We start from the raw sequence: 17,965 nt of genomic DNA on the forward strand, positions 1-17,965 counted from the left end.
CAAAAAAATTTAAGTTCTGTGATTGCTTGTAGTGTGTTTTTTCCAATTCTGAAAAAGTTTAACTTTGAATAAAGACCATTACAGAAACGTTGTAAACAAAACTTACAAGGAGGAGAAATCGAGGCAGGCAAATAAAGCTTATACAGTTCGAAAATAAATTACAAGCAACTGAGTTTGAAATGTCTGTCAGATTTTCAAGCTTACTTTTAAATTTATTAATCCTGGTTTTCAGAAGTAAATGCACACCCACTTTAATGAACAAATAAATGATCAATCTTTAATAGCATTCCTATGTAAAACATATCTTTAGTCCAAAGCAAATATATATATAAATATATACAGTTATTTATATTGGTCACCGACAGTCCAACAAGAACAATAATTTGAGGCTACCAGTGTTCTTTGGAGAACAAGCAGTAGGTTTCACTATCTGCTGATATTCTGAAACAAGAAAACATCTAGTTTCAAACCAGTAGATGATATTGCACATGTTTATAAGGTAGCCAAGATCAAGTACCTAACAAAATAAATTTACAGTGCATCAAATATACACAGGTCCACTTTCCTAAAAGTATAAACCTTAATAAAAACAAATATCATGAAAAAATTATGTTCAACAGGGTCATTAATAAATAAGAGATTAACAGAATCTCACTGAAACACTCCTTGGAGAATAAGGAATTCCTACGTTTATGTAGTAAACACGTTTTGCCTAATCTTTTTTGGTACATTTGTGCTGCTTTAGGAACCATTGTATCGAAATTGAAATCTGCCTCACTAAGGTTTACAGAACTCTCCATGTGCCCCATCATCAGTAAATTTCAGCATTCTACCAAGTAATTACAATGTCAAAGGACTAACAAAACCTTCTATCGTTCTGCACTGCAAACAGGTTTTAGTGTACTGATCAAAAAATGTACATCATAGCAGCAATTTGCTGATAAAGCACATTTCTGATATACAAATAGGCTTGTAGAGACCCTTTTGATAAAACAAGACCACCTTCTTAGGGATTCATAGTTTGAAAGAATGAAGAACCAATGAGCACTGCGGCAAGGTGAGCTTTGCAAGGGGTTTTCATATTCCAAAGCTGCTGAGAGATCCTTATGTTAACTGAACCACAACAGTTATTGGGCGGAATGTGAGAATGTGGCACTCCAATGGGAGGATTGAAGGGGACAGAGGAGACTCTGAATAGTGCAAGCACAGACGAGATCTTGATATCATGCTGGAACGGGTCAATCTTTATATAGGCAGATGTTGATGACTCATCATAATAATACCGGATAGATGGGAGCCTGTGGCTATGACCAGATGAAGATCCTAAGTTTGCCCCCCCTCCCTGTATGCAAACATGTCTGCAAAACAACATGGGTGTTTTTGACGACAGACTTGCTTTTGACAACGGATTTCCTTAACTATGAGCAAAAATCACACGCAACAGCCTTGGAGCGCCCAGTTTGTTGTATTTTAGTTCTTATTTTTGGTGCATGTAGACTGAGGTGCAAGTGCACAAACTGACATGTTGTGACATCAAGGACCTTTGGATCTAAAGGAAGCCATTGTTCTGGTACTTGCAGTTTTATAAATTCCAGTTGGCTACTGTATTAATGCAGTTCGGGTGATAAGGACTAGTTAACAATTCTGAAAGCCTCCTAATTATTTTTTAACTACCAAAATGAAAGGACTGAAACAAAAAAAAGATAACCTATCTTAGCACTTACGTTGCACTTGAACAGCATACTTGAAGCCTAGAAAATAATTTGAATATAAGGACAAACATGGTTCATTTTCTGAAATTTCAAGGGTTCACCCAGCAAAGCCTAGGATTTGAGGGTTGCAATGTGCAGCACAAATGTCTTATAGTAGTGATAACTGTTTGATGACTTTGCGTGCACAACATAACCCTTTGTGGTCTTTTTCTAATGATATATATATTTATCTAGCAACTATTTATCACCTGCACGGTCTACATGTTAAACCAGTAAGTAGTTTTTAACATGTTCTTAGCTACATTGTGAAGTCACTCCATCGTCAAGTGCTGTTGTGTTACTTATCTGTTAAGTTTCTTCTGCTTCACTGAGAAATTGTCACTACCATAATTTGGTAGTTTCCGGGTTGTTTCTTTGCTCCCTAAAGGCAATGTTATCATGTAGGTTTTGTCATTCATGGCACTTACAGCCAGATTACGATCTTGGCAGCATTGCCACCAATACAGAGGGATGTGGATCCCACCAAGGCGGCAGCCTAACCACCGGGCTGACTGGCAGAAACATCGTATTATGACGCTTCTGCCGGTCAGTCTGGTGGAAACAGCGAAGCAGCACAGGCCTTGCCTCCCTTAGGGAGCGAGGCCAATGCCATCGTACACAAGCACCCTCTGAATGCACACTGTCTGCATAGCAGACAGTGGCCATTCCGAGGGTGCTGTCAGGGGGGTCCCCCGAGCACTGCCTTTCCGCCAGCCTTTCCATGGCAGTGCAACCGCCACGGAGAGGATAGCAGAAAGGGAAGTCATGATCAGCAAGACATTGCCGAACTCAGCGCTGCCGTGGCTGACCACAACTTTGGCCCCTGCCAGTCCATTGGGATCCCTGATCCTGGCAGAGGCCTCCTGGCAGTTGGACCACCAAGATCATCCTTATGGCAATATATTGTCACAACCTTGACAAGGAGAGGCTAAAGTGTTACTTCAACCAAACTGCATTATCAAGCCTTAATACGAATACAGACTATCACCAATCCATGGTCGATTCAGAGCTGCTATCCTACCTCTCATAACACTGTTCATGCAAACTCACCCTGTGATATCGACACTGACAAAGACCTCTCATTATGGCTGCACTGCCTTGTAATATGCCATGGCAAGGCTGCTCCATTGCTCTCTTAGTTATAGGTGGGCAGTCGTGGATTTTAAGCCATGCCACTCATTCATCAGCTATGGTGCTATTTCAGTTTCCCAACATGGCTAAGTGGTTCTGGGATCCTAATATTAGCAGCAATATTTGCTGCTCTGTAGCAAGAAGGGGACTATTGAGCCATTAAGACATCATGGTAAGCCACTGTGCAATATGCAACAAGTTTTCACTTTCACGGCGTAACATTAAGGTTATCTTGAATGGTTCAACCTCTCATCTTTAAAATCACAAAGACATTTTCAATGACAGATTACAAATATTGCACTGAGATTCAGTACACTTCACTTACAATTGTTCTTGTTACTTTTGTATTTTGCATTAAAACGGCCTAACACCATTGTAACACCATATTTTTAGAGATATCAGAAACATTTTTAAAAGAAATGTAATAGACAGCAATTGAAAAACAAATTATATAGACAATAAAAATATTGAAAAATACTTCACCCAGTAAAGGCGATAAAAAAATCAAGATACCACATTAAAATGTTTAGTAATTATGCGTATGTACAGATTTTACAGTAATATACCCACATGCAATGATGTAGGAGCCGTGGTGTACTACTTCCTGTATGGCCAAGAGACAACAGAATTATAATAAGGTTTTACTGTAGTAGAAAGATGTATACATTCTATGGCAGTGAAGACACAAAACAGTTGTAATAACTGTATCTTCAGGGATCCTCTGGCATTGTAGTCATGGACCTGCAATTTGTTGTGTGTTGAGGCTACATTAAATAATATATATAACTGGCACCAAAGTCATTTACATTATATCCAAATCCTATAGTTAAAAAAAAAAATCAAGATTTGTTCTATTAAATTAAAACATCCAATCGCGGAACTAAAAAGAAAGGCCAGTGTCTGCAGAAGGTCCTCAAACCATACATAGGTAATTACAAAGGATTCACTCTAACATAACATACTGGCTTAGCTCTTCTTCAAGTACCAATTTTAACATAAAATACAAAACAAATTATTCAGTAGTTCTCCACGTGCAAAGCCAGCAGGGTAGGGTTTTTTCAAAGTCAGGGTGCACTGTAGTGATGAAACAAGTTCTTGGTCCAACCTTAAAGGGCGTGCAACAATCAGAGCCGGTATGTCAAACGATACATATGCAGGTTTTTGTTATCCAGGCTTGAAGTTCCCTTGTTTCCTCACACAATAAACGCAGTATCTCAATGCAAAGTTCAGTTTAACCCCACAAATACTATGATCTGTAATCTTTTCGCATAGTGTGAGCCATCCAGTTCACTTTAGTAGTCCAACTTTCCCGAAGTGCCTCATCAAATTTTTGTTTGAATTGCTTTAGTGCATCTTCTTCTGTCTTCCCCAGAGCTAGGGAGTCCTAAAGAAGCGACAACAAATGCATACAACTTACTAAAAAACGATTATTTGCAATCATTTGTATAGTAGCATTTTAAGTAACAAACTGGGTTTTAAAACCAATACATCTGAATTTAATTTAAAAAGCATTTCAGTGTATAATCTTTAAAAAGTAGACAGTCTATGACTAAACCCAATAATTTAAAAATATTCACAACTGTACGCAACATAAAAAATATAGTGAATGTATTACTTACCAGTGTAGTTATATACACAAATTTCATTCTGACTTTTAGTAGTGAATTGATTGAGGGGTGGGGGGTGATGAGGGTGGTGTTGCCTGATATCACAGAAGATGGCTGCAATTTGAGCTCGCTCCTCTGCCCCACATGGCTTTATAAGAATTACCATACATAAATGCAGGTTTAGAGAGAATGGAGGCTGCCTCAGGTAACAGGAGAGAATGAAAGTGGGCCTCAAGTGAAGATCGAATGAGGCTGGATGACACTCTGCTTGCATCCTGAACAACGTGCTTATGTGTTGCTGTGTGCCTTGCATACTTACTAGTGTTGAGAACAGTGAGATTGAAAACAACGTGGATGTGTATCCTTTCTGCTGTGTGCTCCAGAGGTCGATCAGCGCTATAGTCACAGTACAGCCAACATTTTTTTACTGATCCTCTAATCTGCATGGGGAAAACAGGGTACTCTCCTAGACAAAATGAGAGGATACTCTGATATGCTTCATATTGAGTTAAAGTGCATGAATGTGCACTCAATGTGTTGCATACACTAAGTCCATTTTAGAGTTCTTCTGAATTTTTTATTGGTTAGCGTTCTATTGGGTTGAGAAAGCAGAAAATTCTACCAGGCCGCCTGACGTTCATGCAGAAGACTGGGCCTGAGTGATCATTTATTAAGACTAGCTTACAAAGGAGCATTTTGTATTAAGAGTTGAGCTTCCTGTTCATGACCCTGAATTGTCCAGAGACATTCTTGTTGTGCTGTTGTATTTGTGAGTAGGTTCAAACCCTGCGGTGACAAAGTATTAATTGAAAGACACTGAAAGAGTACAAGGAAGAGTTTTTCTAAAGAGTTGAGGTGGATCCTTCAAAGCTATATTTTCCAGTCAAAGTCAAACATGAAATGATTCAGGAGGACATAGCCAAAATTAAGAAAGACCGAGGGGAAGTTCTCATCTAACTGGAGAGGCTGAAGCACTGATCAGCAAACTCGAAGGCTCAATACACTATCAGACTAGTTTCAAAACTAAACTAACATGCGTGACGAAATTTGAAAATTAAGTTCTAACTTGAAAAAAGGAACCACATAGGCAATATATGCACCTTTGGCCTGCCTTAATGTTGTGAGAAAGAAAATGACTTGCGTTTGATTCATTGAATCATGGATATTGACGAAAACTGATCTGGTGGAACCTGGTTACTTTGAAGTTAGTAGTCATCATAGAATTCTGTTATTTCTTCTTTAGAACTCAAAATGTCCAGCAGATGCTAACCCAAACTTTCCATAGAAAGGACAAAAAAAATCAATTTCCTAAAAGATTTTATCACAAAAATGACAGAACGAATTCCCTGACTTACTACAATATCATTGGACATAAAGTATGGTTTTGAAGGCCACGGAGGATGAAAGTTACCTTCAAAGGGCAATCCTTCATGTTTATCCAAATAATATGTGTTATTAACAATAAAGAATCAATAAGGAATGTGTGATGTTCTGTTTTGCAGACACTTTTTATCTACCAGCATTTCTTAGCATGGAGAGTTAACAGATATTTTGGGGTGAAACTGCAACCATTTTGGCAGAACTCATGAAAAATTCTTTAGAGTTGTTTGATCTATTGCTATTCCTTGTGCCAAACCGGGTCACACGTTTAACTTTTAATTTATGATTACTGACTCCTCACAATGTATATCTATCATTGAGGATTAACTTGATTTAAGAGAACAGTTTAGCTGTGAGCTGGTAGAACTGGCAGGCGGTTGGGATAGTTCAGGTGAGAGACTATGCTGGAGGGTCAACCTCTTTTTTGCACAACTACAGTTTAAGACGTGGCCAACAAATACAGACTGTTACACAATGGTGTAATTAAACAAAGTAGCAGTTAAATTTGTATTAACTCCCTCCATGCCAGAAATTCGATCATATTTATTTTATCCAAGTTGCAAGGCCATTCTCACATAACGACTATATACACAAAGCTTCAGAGAAACAATATCGATCAATGGAGCACTAAAAGAAATGAAATGCAGAGATGGGAATTTGAACAGGGGAGAATATTGAGGAACAACTGTGGCAGAAACTTTTCAAATCGTCTACTAAGTCAAACACTTCTATCATTCAGTCAATACAGATTAATTCTTATAATGCCCATAGGAAACCTTACACCAGTCAAACTGTGGGATCAAAACTTGAATGTATGCTGGCATTGTGATGGTCCTATGTTGGTCAAATGTGAGTCACTCAAGGATTATTGGTATCAAGTTACATTAGATGTAAACAGAACATACGATATTTAATTAACACTTAAGCCCATCTGGTGTATATTTTACGAATCTACACCTTGGGAGCTTTGAAAAGACGATAGGAGAGATTGCTGGATCTATTCATTTTGATTGCTGTGAAATCAGTGAAATTTAACTTGAAAAAAACATTCCTTCTTTCTCGTCACACTTTGTGGGAGTGCGCATGCCAGGTTCATAGATGTGAAGGATTAGACCAGACTGTTTTGTAAAAACACTGAAGCAAGCAGCCGGTCCATGATCAAGTCTGGACATTCATATGGAGAAAATTAAACACCCTTGACTGTCTTATCGGTGATGTAGATAAGCTGGCATAAACAAATCTGTTGCATTGTCTTTTGTTATACTGCTCACACCATAGAATGCTAGCGGATTTCGCTTGTCGGCTCCTCAACCTTTTTATACCTTTGCAGAAAGTCTTTTCGTCTCATTACCTTTCTCTTTTTTGATCTGTTTCATTTTGATTACCTTTCTGCTTTGCCTATTTTTCATTCACATTGTACTTGTTTGAAATAGGTGTTTTTGGAAAATGTTGTGTGAAGTATCATACCATGTCATCTATGTACGAGGATAGTGCATTTCTCTGTGATAGCTGTGGTGTTGTTCCTTTTAATTTTAATATCAACGTATTATAATAAAAACAAATGAAGACAAAATAAATGAACTATTTGATAATTGATAATTCTAAATAGATAGCAAAAATGTTTTTCAAATGTCAATGTTCCAAGACTTAGGTCTTTCTTCACCATAACAGACCGCAAATAGGGTTTAATGGAAGATATAATGCACATGGTGGCAAGATGTAGTGAAGACTCGTGTACCTTGCCCCCTCACTGCTCTGGTTGAAATATATACAGAATAATTCTTCCAGTTTTGTTATCCTGCTCCTTTGTTCATGACCCTAAATCTATTAGAAAGGAAGATACGACATGGGTTAGAGAAAACCTTAATGCATGCTAGGTAAAGGGATTTGGCCCTATTCACCACAGAATCCTATGGTATGTTTGAGTCAATCCAGATGTGTTCTGGGATTGAACCATACCTTAAGTGGGTCCCCAATTCTTTGGAGTGGTCTCTTTTCACTAGATTCAGCCTAGGTGCTATCAAGTGGAAACTATGTTTTCCCCCTAGCCAGTACAATGTTTTATTATGCGTCATTGTCCCTGCAATGAAGGGTCTGACCAAATTTTATTGCACTTTTTGTTCTTCTGTAGGTTTTACAGAGACCTGACCAGGGGCTTGCCTATTCCAGTACTAAGGAAAGCAAGGATTAAAAAGCGCACCCCTGCGCTCATTTATCTCCAGTTATTGCCATCTCAGGATGTCTGTTTTAGAATGGGCCTATACCTAAAGGCAGCTGTAAAACTGCATCATTTTCTGCTGTTTTAATCATGTGTTTTAATATAATTAGTTTTTTAGTCCATCCTCTCCCTTAACATACTAGGTGACCTCCTGCCAATAGACACAAAGAAGAGGTTCAAAATCTTCCTTCCATTGGGGGGGAGAGGACATCTCAGGAACCATTGATACCTTGGACAGCAGTTGCATAAGACAAAAATTAAGCAAGTTACTTACCTTTGAAAATGCCTTTTCTGGTACAGACTAACAGCAGGTTCCTCACCTTGTGAATTTACTAGATGCCACCACACAATATGGAGGCTTTCGTACCAATTCCCTTGTACGTCGACAGGTGGGGTTGTGTGGCTCCATATCTGGTCCATCCCACCCTAGACATGATGTTTGGCCACTACATCACAACAACCTATGCAAGCTATTGTCAGTTTCTTTCCGATCTCTTTCTGTGCCGAGGGACGTGGAGCCCTTGTAATCAGAATAAATGAATATGCAGACTTTCAAATTGGGATCTTGTTAATGGACTATATGATTCTATTTCACAGAACAGAGAGAAGGGTGGGTTGGTGATGAATCTGGGATCAGATAGAGTCTCTAGCAAAAAAGGGGTTATTGAAGGTATAAGTAAACTATTCTACCGATAGAGACTTCTAAACGCAGATTCCTGACCTTCTGAACATATATAAAAGCAGTACATCTTCCCCAGTGGTGGGTCTATGGAATGGCTCAGACCAGGAAATCCTGTATGACTGAACCGCCGAAGTGCCCATAGTGTCAGACGTGACTACCCAGGCATTAATGTTTCATGAATGTTTGGAGAGACTCCCACATGACAGTGTGGCAAATGTCCAGAACTGGTAAACTGCACACCAGAGTACCTTTGCTCCGGTGGAATGTGCATACAAGCCGTCTGGGTGCTGCTTCTGGGCTATCCCATCGAAGATCTTAACTTAATACATATCAGTCTATCTGAAGATGGTCTTCCTTTGAACTACTTTATTTTTCTCAGCCTCATAAAAACCGGAGAAAAGGTGGCTGTCTTCTCAGTATGCTTTGGGTTGATCCTCATAGAAGCAAAGCAACGTCTCAGGGTCAAGGCGATGCAGAAGTTTTTCCTCCTTGAAGGGATGAGGCAGAGCATAAAAAGTCTGTTAAATTATGGATTGCCCAATGTAGAAAGGCATGACCTCTTTGGACAGGAATGCCACTTTTGTCCAAAGGACACATTTATCTGGGCAAAAGGATGTGTGTGGTGGAACTATGGAGAATGCCTAAATTTCACGTACTTGCCTGGCAGATGTTATGAGAGTAAGGAATGCTGTTTTGATGGTAAGCAAGCAATGACAACAATTGTGCACTGGTTAGAAGGAAGTGCACATTAGGTAGGTGAGGTACAAATTACGGTCCCACTATAGCATTACAAAAGGTGTTTGTGGGAACATGAGAGATTAGCCTCTTAAGAAGACCCATCACAACAGGTGACTTGAAGAAGGATGGTTGATCAGGTAAAATGTGAAAATGGTGAAAGGGCCTTTAACTGTTGCCATAGTCCGGCCTTGCTGAGCTAATGACAGACATAATAAGAGAACAGCTGGTAACTCTGAATTCAGGAGTTGAATGTGTCATGAGGTAAACCAAACAAACTTCTTTCAGTGTATTGAGTGAACAGCTTTGGTAGATGGACTCCCAGCTGGCAATACAACACCAATCACTTCAGGAGGAAGGTTGAAGGACCCCAACTGCCGCTGCTTAGCTCCACACAAGGAGGTGAAGGTTGTGGAGGCGCAGGTGGAAGACATAACCCTGCTTATAGTCAAGAATTTCATGATCCACGCTCTCCTCACCCAGTCCGGGGCCCACAAGAGTGACTTACGCCTTGTCTTTTCCGAGATGTTTCAGCACTTTGGGCAGGAGAGAATGAGGGGCAGGAAAGCATACAGGAGTACCCAGTGCAGATGGAAGGCGTCTCTGAGGAAAGACTCCTTTTGGAAACTCCAAAGTACAAAAGTGTGGACACTACATGTTTGCTGCAGTGGTGAATAAATCAAGCCAGGGCTCACTCCCCTACCAATTCTTGGAAGGTGCCCTGAACCACTTGAGTGTAAAAGCCACTAAGGCACCGTAGGCTGAGTTTGTTTGCCCTGGCATTTAAAGATCCTTCCAGGAGCAATCAGGTAAATATCAAACATCCACAGAGCAACTTCCAGAGGCGCAACACTTCCTGGCTCAGGACCCACAACTCCTTTTTTGTTGTTGCTGCAATACCACATGGAGATCATGTTTTCTCTGAAAATCTTTGATAGGCAGGAAGAATGCTTTCAGTGCCAAACGATTTGTTCGCAACTCAAGCATGTGAATGTGGATCCGAGACTCCATCAGAGTTCTCTGATCTCCAACTCTCAGATGGGGGAGGGGTCCAGAGAGAGGGGTCTGCCGAAGGTCTAACCTCGGTTGAGCAGCCACCACTGCAGGTCTTTCACAGTCTCCTTTGTCACCTGTATGGATTCACTTTGATGGAAAAAAAAGCAATGTCAACAGGCTGGCCATTGTCTTGAGGTGGTTTATGACTGTCTAAGGCGAGTCTGCGCCTTTAGGTGCCAGTCTTCGAGATATGGGGAGACTGGTATTCCCAAACTCTGCAAATGGGCTGTGATGATTGCCATCCCCTTTTTTAACTTTTTAAAACCCAAGGTTTGCTGGTAAGATCAAAGACGTGCATCGTGAACTGGAAGTGCTCTAGGTCTACTTCAAACTGCAGGTAATGTCTGTGGAACTGTATGACAGGGATCTGAAAACATGCATCCTGCAAGTCCGCATTACCATCAAGGGTCCTGAATCCAGGGCAGACAGAACTTGGACCAAACTGAGTACCCTGAACTTGTCCTTCCGAAGGAAGAAGTTCAAAGGGCAACGATTTAAGATAGGACAAAGACATCCATCCTTGTTTGGCACTGGGAAATAACTGGAAGAAAACAACCAGTGTCGAGCTCTGATGTCAGCACCCTCTCTATTGCTCCCTTGGCCAAGACAGCCTGAAAGTCTCCGCAGAGTATGGACAAGCGGTCCTCCGTGAGTGTTGTGATGTGGGTGGTATATGACAGGAAGGGTAGGAAGTATCCTCGTTTTACAATCTGGAGCGCCTATGATCTAATGTGATGCTCCTCCATTCATCCATCTGGAGGTGAAAGTTGATGACCTTCAATTGAGCAATTGTGTGCCACCAGTTTTGGGGCAGCTGCAGGATGGGTTGCGGTTTGAGTAGGACAATGCCGCTGTGGGCCTATGCGTTCTTGGTCTGTTCCCTGATATCGAAAAGAGTGGGTTGCCTGTTCCTACCAAGGCATTGTCTCTGCCAGGTCTACCTTCGGTCAAAACAGTCTGGAGCCGTCTTAGGGCATGTCTATAAGAGACTGTTAGATGTTAGCTGAAAAAAACAGTGGAGCGGATTCAAGCATGACACCTAACAAATATGCTGGTGCAGACTGACACACCCATGACATCGGTAGTGTCCAGACCGTAGCTAAGAGTCTATTTTGCTGCATCTTGTCCTCCGAAGATCAGCTTTTGCAAGGTTTACAGATATCATCTAAGACCACTGGCCAGGTACCTGCCACTTTGGCCCACAATGTGTGAAAATACCTGCTTAGGAGGCATGTGGTTTTATTGACCTTAGGGCGAGGCTGGCCGAGAACATCTGTTTGGCAAATGTCTCAATTTTTTGCAATTCACTGTCAGGCGGGGTGGTAGGGAATGCACTGGGGTTGTAGAAGACTAGATGACAAGAATTTCTGGGACAGGGTTTGCAACAGAAAGTCCAGATCTCTGGAAGCAGCCCTGTGCCATCTTGCCAACTGTCTATTCACCAGAGGACAAAATTTGGTTTCTGACCTGGTGCTCACCAGATCACCAGTTAAAGAGGAGCAATCGCTCCTGGGTGTATGGAGCAGGGATAAGGACCTCTGTCCGTACAATACCCATGTTGGCAGAATGAGGTCAAGTGTGTCAGCTGCCCCCTGGAAGACCGATGAAGGACGCAGATTCTTCAGTAGCCATAGTAGGATTTGGTGAAGCGAGGCTAATGTCTGAGGAGGTGCCCTGAACACAGGCATCCTGGAGAATATCAAAAATACTGCCTTTGTCGTATTGATGGCCATCGTCATCAAAATTCCACAAATCATAATGTAGGGTATAGTCCGGATCAGATTGTGAACATTGTCTAGGTCTGGGTGATGTCAGGTTAAGGGTTATGTGCGCCAGTTGCGTTGGTCGTGGCACCAAAAGTGGTGTGCATGCCACCAAATGTGGGACAGTGCATGACGCAGAATGTGGGACTATGAATTATATCAAGCCAGATTTGATGAAGCAAAGTCCGAGACAGGGTTTGACTCAAGGTGAGTTCGAGGGAGGTCTGCTAACAGTAGAAAAACTGGAAGCCACTTAGATTCATGGGGCCAGAAGGTACTCCAGAGGAATCTGGTGTGGTGCTGAAAATGTGGCACATGTCCACCTTCGGCTTCTGGAGCAGTTGTTGGTCCGCTGTCTATTCAGGGCAGGACCGAAGTGGGACTAGCATCAGGATTGGTTCTGCACAAGGGGGTATGACTCTGTGGCCTAGGCGTGTCAGGATCATTGGAACGCTCTTACAGGAGAAGAGCAGCCACTCCTTTTGGGTTGCAGGGACAATAGGGACTCTATCTCCTTGTACGTTAGTTGGCCCTGTATCCAGCTGAAAATTTTCTTGTAGTGGGCGTGATGGAAACTTGCTGGATATTGTGGGAGTGATAGGACGAGTTGTGCTGGTAGTCGTGAGGATGAGTTGTTTCTAGGGGCAAATACAGAATTCTGTTTTAGTACAAAAACTTATTATTCAAAGTGTGTCTCAGCAAACCGACTATGCATGCAAGATCAATTTCCCACTGCTAACTTACTGGTACGCTATAAAAAGAATCTTACCCTTTGGCTTGAAGTGCCTCTTGATTTGACAAGTATATGTAAATTGTGGCTGAGTCCATCTGTTCGTGGGGTATTGTCGGCAAAATAGTTGACTTTTTCAAACTGGTTCCTTTCTGGAAGGCTCAATGCACTCTTTGCCACCCTGATACTAGTGCAATCCAACAAGGGTGGGCTTGCTTTTGTGCCCATTTATGTTTCTTATCAATGCATGCTGTGCAGTGCTGCAGTTAGCTTTTACCTTTTAATCTGGTCTTTTCCAGTTTCCTACAGGTGTCGAGCTGTTTGGAAGTCAAGGAAGAAGGTTCCTGTCTTTGGAAGAAACTACTTGCAGTAAGTAGATTCTCTGAACTTAGGTTCTCCGACAGTCTGAGGAAGCTTGACCAGACTCTAGATTCTCAACGCAAAGCGCTGGTTCAAAGGTGGAGTGTATTTAAATAGTTTATGTCTTTGGTCTGTGATGAGTCATTTAGAATGTTCATGATTACTGAATGAATTTACCATCTGGTGATGAGTCATTCAGAACCACGTGGCTGATCGTTTTTTATCTTAGCTCTAATAGGATGAGGGCAGAGTTGTGGCACTTACATGCATGAAAGCCTCTGAGAGTTGCCTATTGACAATAGGCTACAGAATCCTGGTGGCGGTAGGGAGAAGAGAAGTAAGTCTGAAATAGGACAGTCTTCTGGTCAGCAGTAGGCTTTCTTTAGCAAGGGGACAACACTAGTTTTTGTCTAGTTGTTAGGTGCTGTCCCTGTCTGTAAGGAAGAGTTAAATACCTTTGCCTACACTGGGCAAATAACATCCACAATTTGCCTCAAGATGTGGGGAGGGCATGGATCAAGGGGAAAGGCTTTCAGAACTATTTTGACGGACCATTCACTTCATTCATATTTTTTTCACAAGACTAATTTAACAATTTCTGACTTTCATTCTTGAAACATCAGACCTCACACTGGTTCTCATTCACATAAAATAAATAATTTAGCCACCATTAGCACGGAGCACAACCATCGTCTTAAATGTTTTGTGAGTTTCTGACAACTTATCAAGTCAAAAAGGGGGCATGTGTTCATCATTCTTCAAGGTGGTTTTAGCAGATGAGGTCCCATTTTAACACATCCCTGATGCCACAATTCGAGTAAGTTGTGGTTAACTCTGGGGTAAGGTACTGGGAAGTGAATGCAGAGGGTAAAATAATTAGCATTATTTACCTGGGCCCATTCAGGCCATGGCACGCATATTCTAGGGCCAGATGTACGACCATTTCATTTTGAGAGCCTCTAAATGCTATTTTTTGCAACTCTCAATGAGAGACTCGCACAAAATGAAATGTACTAATGTGTCTCGGAAACATCTAGCAAGGTTGCCAACACTCACAGGGATGGTGGCCTGCTGGGGACATCAGACCACCATGTCTGTGACTGCTTTTTAAATAGAGCAGGTTTTTTTTTTTTTTTTTTTAATGCAGATCGTTTTTTCCTTAAAGGAAAACGGGACGCATTACAAGCAAAAATATGAAAAGTTACCTTTCATTTTTTTCAGAGTGGGCAGTGGTCCATGTGACCACTGCTGCTCTGAAAAAATGTTGAAGCCCCAATTCACAAAGGGGAAGGGGTTGTGAATGGGTTACCACCAACTTGAAGTTGTGTAACTGAAATTTACAGTTTTATCTCAAAGGGTGATCCTGCCTTTCCTAAGAACCATTATACATGAATTCTTTAGTTTGGCGGCTTTCTTCTTGATATCCATCTTGAAATCGAACCAGGCTGGGATTGCTATGTGAATAAATAGGAAAACATGTAGTAAGCAATGTAGGCACTTCCAACAATGCCAGATTGTACATCCTAAAATTATGCAATTTGATCTCTCAACAAAGTTATTAAAGGGTTCTTACACTCACTGGCGGAGTGGCATTCCAGACTGATTCCTAGATTGCATTCACCATCAACCACATGTACTTAATGTACGCAGCCAGGAAAATCATGGAAATTATCTAGTTTAAACTAGGAGCAATAGTAATTTTAATTTGCATTCGCTCCTACACATCAACTGCCCCACCCCACAAACCACCAATTCCAAAGCATGTTCTCCCACAGACAAAGAAGATGTCCTGAGAGGGGCGTTAGAAAGGTAAAGCCATGGTATTTCATTCCTCTCTTTACCCATGTAAGGGTGGGCAGTGCACCATATATTATTTAGTTCTAAGGTTTTTGGTGCTGTTCTCTAGAATGACTTTCCTGTTGCAGCATTTCACTCTAACACAGTGTTTGGTGCAAGTCTCAAAATACCTTGTAAAGTAAGATATTTTAAAGATAATTTTGGCCTGTTTTTTAACGGGAATTCGCAAGAAGCTTCCTGTAATTTTCAGGACGTTATTTTGGGCATTCCAAAGATAAGGGTAATTTGTAAGAAACAAACATGGACAGGTGGTATTTATTTGGGAGGAGGGGGAGGGCATTATTCCTATAGGTATTGACAGAACTGAGTAGAGCAATGGAAAAAACAGGAACAAATCTTGCAATCGTGCCAGGGAAATGCGATGATATTCTCTTGTGGACAAACACACTAGAGTTCCATCAGGTCTGTCATCTTTAATATGTCTTCCAAAACCAATCCCTACATGTCCATATGTCTGGTTGCACTGAGCTCACTAGAGCTGGATACTGATGCAAGTTTGAATTGTCCTCCCAAAACTGGCCACATTACCATCAGTATCCTGTTAGAACACAAGAAACTAACCTTTTACTGATGTAAAGCGTATGCTGAACTGATAACCACTTTTTTATGCCAGAAGAGAAAATGTGTTGAGACTAGGTGGCATTACTTACTACTTTTTAAAACTTTAGGGCCTTTACTGACCGATTTGTAACGAGAATGGCTACTACTGATACAGTGCCCTTGCACTTCCAACTCCTAATCTCTTTCACAATCCATCCCCCTTTCAGATGTCCCAACTCAGTTTTCTCCAATTGTGACTACAGCAATATCACAAATCGGATTCCTTGGTCATAAGTTATTAAAAGCTCCTTTTCCTGATCAGAGATTAATTCATTGTTATTAATTGATGCTGTCCTTAGATTTGTAATGGCGAAAGGTTGTGCAAAGTTATTATCTTGGTGCTTAAACCAATTTCATTGAGATCCACGTTTTTGGCAAAAAAAAAAAAAAAACAAGCAGGTAGAACTGTAGAAAGTGACTATATAACATGATGCATGCAAAGCAACAAACGGATGCCCTTTAACAATAAAACAAACATTGCAACTGTGAGAAAGTCGCCTTTTTCTAGCATGGTTCCCTCCCTTTTTGGCCTGTTTGTCAATGTGTTTGACTGTGTCACTGGGATCCTGCTAATCAGGACCCCAGTGCTTATGCTCTCTCCCCTTTAAATTTGGTTGTTGGATACTGTAAACACAGTATTCCACTCATAATTGGCATACTGGTCCCCTCTTATAAGTCCCCAGTATATGGTACCTAGGTACCCAGGGCATTGGGGTTCCAGGAGATCCCTATGGGCTGCAGCATTACTTTTGCCACCCATAGGGAGCCCATGCAAAGGCTTCTACAGGACTGCCATTGCAGCCTGTGTGAAATGGTACATGCACCATTTCACTGCCATTTACACTGCACCAGGTCACTTATAAGTCACCTATATGTCAGGCCTTCCAACCCTGAAGGCTACATGCAAAGTATGTGTGTGTGAGGACAACCCTGCACTAGCAGAGGTACCCCCACGTCATCCAGGACCATTTTCCCGGACTTTGTGAGTGCAGGGACGCCATTTTATGCATGCACTGGACATAGGTCAATACCTATGTCCAGCTTCACAATACTAACTCTGAATATGGCCATGTAAGGTGTCTAACATCTGGGAATTATACCCCAAAGCTGAGTCTAGTATTGGTTGTACAATTCCATGCACTCTGGGGGATCTAAAGTGGACGCCACTACTGCCATATTAGCCTTCTGAGGCTTTCCAGGCAGCCCCAGCAGCTGCCACCTCACTGACAGGTTTCTGCTTTCCTGTTGCTCAAGCAGCTCGAGCCCAGGAAGGCAGAACAAAGCATTTCCTTTGGGAGAGGGGTGTTACACCCTCTCCCTATGGAAATAGGTGTTAAGAGGCATGGGAGGGGTAGCCTACCAGAGCCTCTGGAAATGCTTTGAAGAACACAGATGCTGCCCTCCCTGCATAATCCATTCTACACAGGTTCAAGGACCCCCAGTCCCTGCTTTGGTGCAAAACTGGATAAAGGAAAGGGAAGTGACCACTCCCCTGTCCATCACCATCCCAGGGGTGGTGCCCAGAACTCCTCCAGCGTGTCCCTGGGTTTTGTCATGTTGGACTCCAAGGTGGTGGGACACTCTGGGAGCATCTGAGGGGCCAGGGCCAGCAGGTGACGTCAAAGCCCTCCCCTGATAGCTGCTTACCTGTGTAGCTGATCAATCCCCCCCCGTCACGGCTATTTTGGGTCTCTCCTCTGGATGTTTCCTCAGATTCAGATTGCAAGATTCCAGCAGGAATCCTCTGCATCATTTACTTCACCTTCTACCAACAAAACAGCATCTGGATCCTCTAGGAACTCTACAAACGGCAGCAAAGAAGCAAAGACAACGTCTGCAACATTGTATCTTCAGCTCCTGCCAGCAACTGCAACTGTTTCCCGGTCATGCATCCTCCGAGGACTGCCTGTCTTCAGCCTGCACCAGAAGAATGAAGGAATCTTCCTTAGAGTGAAAGAGTCACTTCCCTGCTTCAGCAGGCACCCCTCTGCAGTGACGACCGGAGGCGTGGGTCCCCTCTCCTGACGAAGTGTGTGGATCCAGTCACACGGGTGGTGGACTGAAGTGGTCCCGACGGTCCTAAGGTCCAGCTGTC

General features: G+C 42.0%; 1 protein-coding gene across 4 annotated transcripts in view; it reads right to left on the reverse strand.

Moving 5' to 3' along the window:
* Positions 1 to 250: 250 nt before the first annotated feature.
* The window catches only part of PIK3CB (phosphatidylinositol-4,5-bisphosphate 3-kinase catalytic subunit beta), a 1,042,661-nt gene continuing 1,024,946 nt past the window's right edge, over positions 251 to 17,965 (reverse strand). For all 4 annotated transcript variants that reach the window (XM_069213799.1, XM_069213795.1, XM_069213796.1 and 1 more), the window contains one exon: positions 251 to 4,266. In XM_069213799.1, the coding sequence (XP_069069900.1) occupies positions 4,129 to 4,266 (138 nt within the window). In that variant the 3' untranslated portion in view covers positions 251 to 4,128. The remainder of the gene's footprint in view (positions 4,267 to 17,965) is intronic.

The sequence above is a fragment of the Pleurodeles waltl genome, chromosome 11 (genome assembly GCF_031143425.1).
Source record: "Pleurodeles waltl isolate 20211129_DDA chromosome 11, aPleWal1.hap1.20221129, whole genome shotgun sequence".
Classification (NCBI taxonomy): Eukaryota; Metazoa; Chordata; class Amphibia; order Caudata; family Salamandridae; genus Pleurodeles; species Pleurodeles waltl.